Raw genomic sequence first — 6,000 nt, forward strand, 5'->3', positions numbered from 1 at the left:
TAATTCAGGATTAGGTTCTAAAAAAAAAAAAGAAAAAAACCTAAGCTTTTAACATCTCGCGGAGCACTATTCAATCCATCATCCAGAAATGGAAAGGGTATAGCATAACTGCAAACCTACCAAGACATGGCCATCCACGTAAATTGAAGGGCTGGGCAAGGAGAACATTCATCAGAGAAGCAGCCAAGAGGCCCATGTTAACTCTGGAGGAGCTGCAGAGATCCACAGCTCAGGTAGGAGAATCTGTCCACAGGACAACTATTAGTCGTGCACTCCACATCTGGCCTTTATGGAAGAGTGGCAAGAAGAAAGCTATAAGTCCCATTTGCAGTTTGCAAGAAGCCATGTGGTGGACACGGCATACGTATTGAAAGTGCTCTGGTCAGATGAGAACAAAATTTTACTTTTTGACCCTAAAACCAAACGCTATGTGTGGCGAATGATTAACACAGTACATCACCCTGAACACTCCATCCCCACCGTAAAACATGGTGGTGGCAGCATCATGTTGTGGGGCTGCTTTTCTTTAGCAGGGACGGGAAAGTTGGTCAGATTTGATGGGAAGATGGATGGAGCCAAATACAGCGTAATCTTAGAACCTATTAGAATCTGCAAAAGACTTGAGACTGGGGTGGAGATTCAACTTCCCGCAGGACAACAATCCTAAACATACAGCAAGACCTATAATGGAATGGTTTAGATCAAGGCATATTCATGTGTTAGAAAAGTCCATACCCAAAGTCCAGACATAAATCCAATTGAGAATCTGTGGCAAGACTTGAATCCAGCTGTTCAGTTTCTAGCCAATCCAATCTGACAGAGCTTGAGTTATTTTGCAAAGAAGAATGGGCAAAATGTTGTTCTCCTAGATGTGCAAAGCTGATACAGGCCAACCCAAACAGACTTGCAGCTGTAATTGCAGCAAAAGTTGGTTCTACAAAGTATTGACTCGGGGGGCTGAATACAAATGCACGCTTTTCACGTGTTTTGTAAAGATTTTTGAAAATCATTTCTTCTCCTTTACAATTACATGCCACTTTGTTGGTCTCACATAAAATTCCAATAAAAGACATTTAAGTTTTTGGTTGTGACATGACAAAATGGGGGAAATTTCAAGGGGTATGAGTACTCTTTATATGTATGTATGTATTACATACACTTCTAGTAGTAACGGTACAGTTAAGGCTTCTTTCACGCTGGGGTGGTGCAGGCGTTGATTGTAAAGAACTGCTAAAAAACTGCTAAAGTGGTTGTAAAGGTAAACGTTTTTTCACCTTAATGGACTCTATGCATTAAGGTGAAAAAACATCTGACGGTGCCAGCCCCCCGTTTTACTTACCTGACCCATCAAGTCCCGCGCTCGCTTCTGATATCCTCTTCGCCGCTCAGCCTGGCCGCTGATTGGCTAGAGTGGGTGGATTGAAAGCAGCACAGCCATTGGCTCGCGCTGCTGTCAATCACATTCTCTGAAATTAATTGATGGGGCGATTAGTGTACAGTACTGTAACAAAATTGTCTATCTTTTAAGTGCTGTGTAGGATTTTTTTCCTTTCCCAGTTTGGCAATGAAGGATTTACCAGGTTACCCTTTAAGCATCATGTTACAGGGTTAGATTTTTTTTTTTTCACTGAACTTTAATTCCTTAAAGGGGTTGTAAAGGTAAATGTTTTTTCACCTTAATGCATTCTATGCATTAAGGTGAAAAAACATCTGACCCCCCAGCCCCCCGTTTTACTTGCCTCACCCCTCGAAAGTCCCGCGCTCGTTCCCCCCCGACGTCCTTGCCACCGTTGAGCCTGGCCGCTGATTGGCTGGAGTGGATGGATGGAAAGCAGCGCAGCCATTGGCTCGCGCTACTGTCAATCACATCCACTGACGCGGAGCGCAGGGGGCAGGTCCGTGAGATACAGCGAGTGGCTATAGCCGCCGGCTGTATCACGGGAGCGCGCCCGCAGATGCTTCTCACCATGCGAGGGAGCTTGCATGAACGTCAAAAGCGTCTGAGGGAGGAAGCAGAGCCAGCCGCCAAGGGACCCCAGAAGAGCAGGTTCGGGGCCACTTTAAGTCTTAGGACATTGTTTTGGGCATCCTTAAAATGGAGTCATTACCAATGTGCCTTTAACTTGCGCTTCTGTACTTGATTTGGGGAATCTCATGCCCCAGGACCAACTTTGTGATGCTGAATCGATTTAATGTTGGGGACCCCAGGTTGCCTAATCAGTGTGCTAGAACCTGATTAATTCAGACACATTCCATTCCCCATACTTCTCTGCAAGCAGAATCTTCTCAAGAGCATAAGGCCCCTTTCACACTGGGGCGGTTTTCATGCGTTACAGCGCTAAAAAGCGGCGCTTTACCGCCGACGCCCGCACCGCCCCAGTGTGAAAGGGGCCCAACTTCCCCAAAAAAATGTCCAGACTGGAAGATGCTTATATTTCTTTACTCCTCCTAACGCATCCAACCTATAGCTTATCAATATTCAATGCTGTTGTTTCACAGGCAAATAATGTTGATAACTGGTCTAACAGGATAAACTCAAGGCCCACTGTTGCTAGCAGAATTTTTCTGCTTCAACGGCTAAGCATTATTATTACCTGTTCTAAATTCCCATTCCACAAGGGGAAAAATCCCTCCATACCCTAAAGGCGAGGTGCCTCTTTCCAGAAAGGTGTCCCTCTAAGGTCTACTTGCCACCTCCCAACTCCACCTCACTATTTATACATGGTCTCAAACCCAACCAGAGATTGACAGGGGCATTGTGAAACACTGTGAGGATATGACCTAACTTCAAATGGACCATACCCTTCTACAGTTAGTACTATAGACCATGCAAATGTGATCTGCTCAGATAAGTCTCTAGCTGTTCTGTTTTTTTGCTTTGTTTTTCCAGCTCCAGCCGTAAGCAGTGGGATAGTAGACCTGATCCTTATGCGAATATAATGTCTCAGAAGGAGAAGGAATGGGTGATCAAGCTGCAAATGATCCAGCTACAAAGTGAAAACCCACATCTAGATGACTATTACTACCAGGTACAGTGGAGGCTATGGGAGGTTAAAAGCCAATTCATGGTCATCCTTGCCACGTTTGGTTGGGTAGAATCTCTGTGGTAAAAATGTCAATATTGCATAAGCTTTTATACTTATTTAGGGTGCCCCCTATCAAGTTTCCTGCACATTTTCTTTTACGAATCCTCCAACGCAAGACAGCTCAATTTTATTTGTGGCAAACTTAAACCTTGTTTACCACAACCTACACTGTACATGCCCGGGACTAAAGGAGGTCTGAGTATTATTACGCCTCACAACTTGCTCAATTACCCAAATATCAGGCTACTAAAGAAATTCCACTTTGGTTAGCAACTGAATCAGTTGAATGTGATCCACTTTCTGTTTCAAATTTACTTTGGCTTAAACCAACTCAACGCCGTACAATCACGAATCCCATTACTAAACCTAGCCTCTCAATTTGGGATAGACTTAAAACACCTTTTGGTCTCCAATCTCAACATAACCCACTTCTTTCTTTCCTGAATAATCCCTCCTTTTACCCAGCTTGGACCTCTCCATCCTCCCCCTCCGCCTGGCTTAATGCTGATCTTGCGCGAACCCATCGCTTTTATGTATGACAAAATCACACCATTTCCTACACTTTGTAATACCCACAACTTGCCACATAATGAAACTTTTAGATATATGCAAATTAAGAATTTCCTGTCATTCTCAAATTTAATATCTCCTAATTTTACTATCTTTGAAAGATCTTGTACAACAGACCCTGGTAGACTAGGACTCCTCTCAGATTTATATACTCAGCTATTCTCACACACAACATCCCCCCCCCCCCCCCCCCCATCCTACACATCTAAATGGGAGAATGGGTTAAATCTCCAACCTGACACATTAGATTGGATTCAAATTTGGCTCGCTACAAAGTCAGCTTCTCCAAACATTGTAGCCCTTGAAACAAACTACAAGGTTCTTACTAGGTGGTATCTAATTCCTGCAAGAAAATCCGAAATTATTCACCAATATCCCATCCCAATACTTTGTGTTGTGTCAGTTAAACAGTGTGTAACACAAGCTATGATTCATGGCAAAATGAAAGCGACCTTACTTGATGATATTGCTAAGTTTGAAAAAAATTGGTCCCCCCTGGATTAAAGACTATCTACCACCAGGACTTAATAATTCACTCCTCTTACCTTGTGATCGCTTGATATTCACCCTCATTACTGCTTTATGATCCATAACATCATTGATTTTTCTGATTTATCCCCCCCCCCCTCCAACTTTACATTCAACTCTTTAAATCCATCATATGTTATTCAACCATATAGTAGATTATAGATTTAAATGTATTACTATAGGTAAAGCTACATGAGACATACTTGGGATGGCCGGGATCATTGTCCATCCATATGGGACAAACCAGGCCAATAGCTGGAACCTGGCCCCGTTTGGATGCACTCCTTTCCTGACAGTCCCTAGATAGATGTTGTGTCATAAATAGACAATACTTTGTTTAATCAATCTTTATAAATATTGTACTATTCTTCTAGTTTAATCTTAACCTCACCAAGTATTGTACTAACAATAATTTTATAATTTAAAAAGTGCAGAAAAGTTTACACATACTCATATACCTTATCTTTAAGACATAAATTTATTATTTTTACTCCTTATATGTTTATTTGAGAAGTTTCTCTATTATATATCATATTTTATTGTAAAATATGTACTAATAAAATGTACTGTATTATCTTCAATAAATTGTTTAAAAGGAAAAGCCAATTCAACCAGAATTGCTATTTCAGGGTGGCAAGCAGGGAGTTGTGTCCCTTGCCAACGTCTTGTATGAAAAACTACTCTGAATTCTAGACTTGCCCATCTGCTACAGTCGACTACAAATATATGGTTATAGCTTTGAGTGTGCTGATTTCTGTAAAAATGTTAAAGGGGTTGTAAAGGTAAATGTTTTTTCACCTTAATGCATTCTATGCATTAAGGTGAAAAAACATCTGACAGTGCCTGTGCCCCCAGCCCCCCCGTTTTACTTACCTCACCCCTCGAAAGTCCCGCGCTCGTCCCCCGACATCCTTTCCACCATTCAGCCTGGCCACTGATTGGCTGGAGTGGATGGATGGAAAGCAGAGCAGCCATTGGCTCGCACTGCTGTCAATCACATCCACTGACGCGGAGCGCCGGGGGGTGGGGCCGTGTGATACAGCGAGCGGCTATAGCCGCCGGCTGTATCACGGGAGCGTGCCCGCAGATGCTTCTCACCATGTGAGGGAGCTCACATGAACGTGAGAAGCACCTGTGGGAGGAAGCCGAGACAGCCGCCGAGGGACCCCAGAAGAGTAGGTTTGGGGCCACTCTTTGCAAAATGAGCTGCAGAGTGGCGGTAAGTATAACATGTTTCTTATATTTTGTTTATTTATTTTTTTTACTCACTTTACAATCCCTTTTTAAAGTTAGTGGGTGAGCACCTGCCAAAAAGTATTTTTTTTTTAACATGTTAAATCTCCTGCAGTATTGAGATTTGTTGGCCTACTGTGCCACTGCCTGTGTAAACCAATACTGCTAGTGCTAACATCTGTGCTCTGCAAGCGTTTCTTTATTTCTATTGGTTTTTCAGTAGTGTAAATCAATGGTCTTTGACTCTGAGCTTCTTTCTGAAGTTTGGTATCAGTTTGGCTGAGCCTCCATGATTAAGACTCTGTTGACAACTTTTTTGTATGTTTTTATACATTCATTCTTCACACGGTTTTACAGAACAACATCTAGTACAGGAGTTGATTCACCTTTTTTTTTTTTTTTTTTTTTTTTTTTGCACCAGAGACTTTTGTGGGGCTGCCTGAAAAGTCTGTTGTGTGTTTTTCAGGTGCTCCTCAAGTCTGATGCCAGAATGTGTGATTTTTGCACTAAAGAATTTCACATACTTTTTTTTTAATTCAAACTACAAGCAACACGATACTCTGGTATGAACGAGCCCACTGAG

General features: G+C 42.4%; 1 protein-coding gene across 3 annotated transcripts in view; it reads left to right on the plus strand.

Moving 5' to 3' along the window:
* The window catches only part of PATL2 (PAT1 homolog 2), a 115,906-nt gene that overhangs the window by 64,557 nt on the left and 45,349 nt on the right, over positions 1 to 6,000 (plus strand). For all 3 annotated transcript variants that reach the window (XM_077479942.1, XM_077479943.1, XM_077479945.1), the window contains exon 11: positions 2,891 to 3,029. In XM_077479942.1, coding sequence (XP_077336068.1) covers positions 2,891 to 3,029 — 139 coding nt within the window. The remainder of the gene's footprint in view (positions 1 to 2,890; positions 3,030 to 6,000) is intronic.

The sequence above is a fragment of the Lithobates pipiens genome, unplaced genomic scaffold (genome assembly GCF_037356315.1).
Source record: "Lithobates pipiens isolate NorthernLeopardFrog02 unplaced genomic scaffold, aLitPip1_a1.2 Scaffold_16, whole genome shotgun sequence".
Taxonomy (NCBI): domain Eukaryota; kingdom Metazoa; phylum Chordata; class Amphibia; order Anura; family Ranidae; genus Lithobates; species Lithobates pipiens.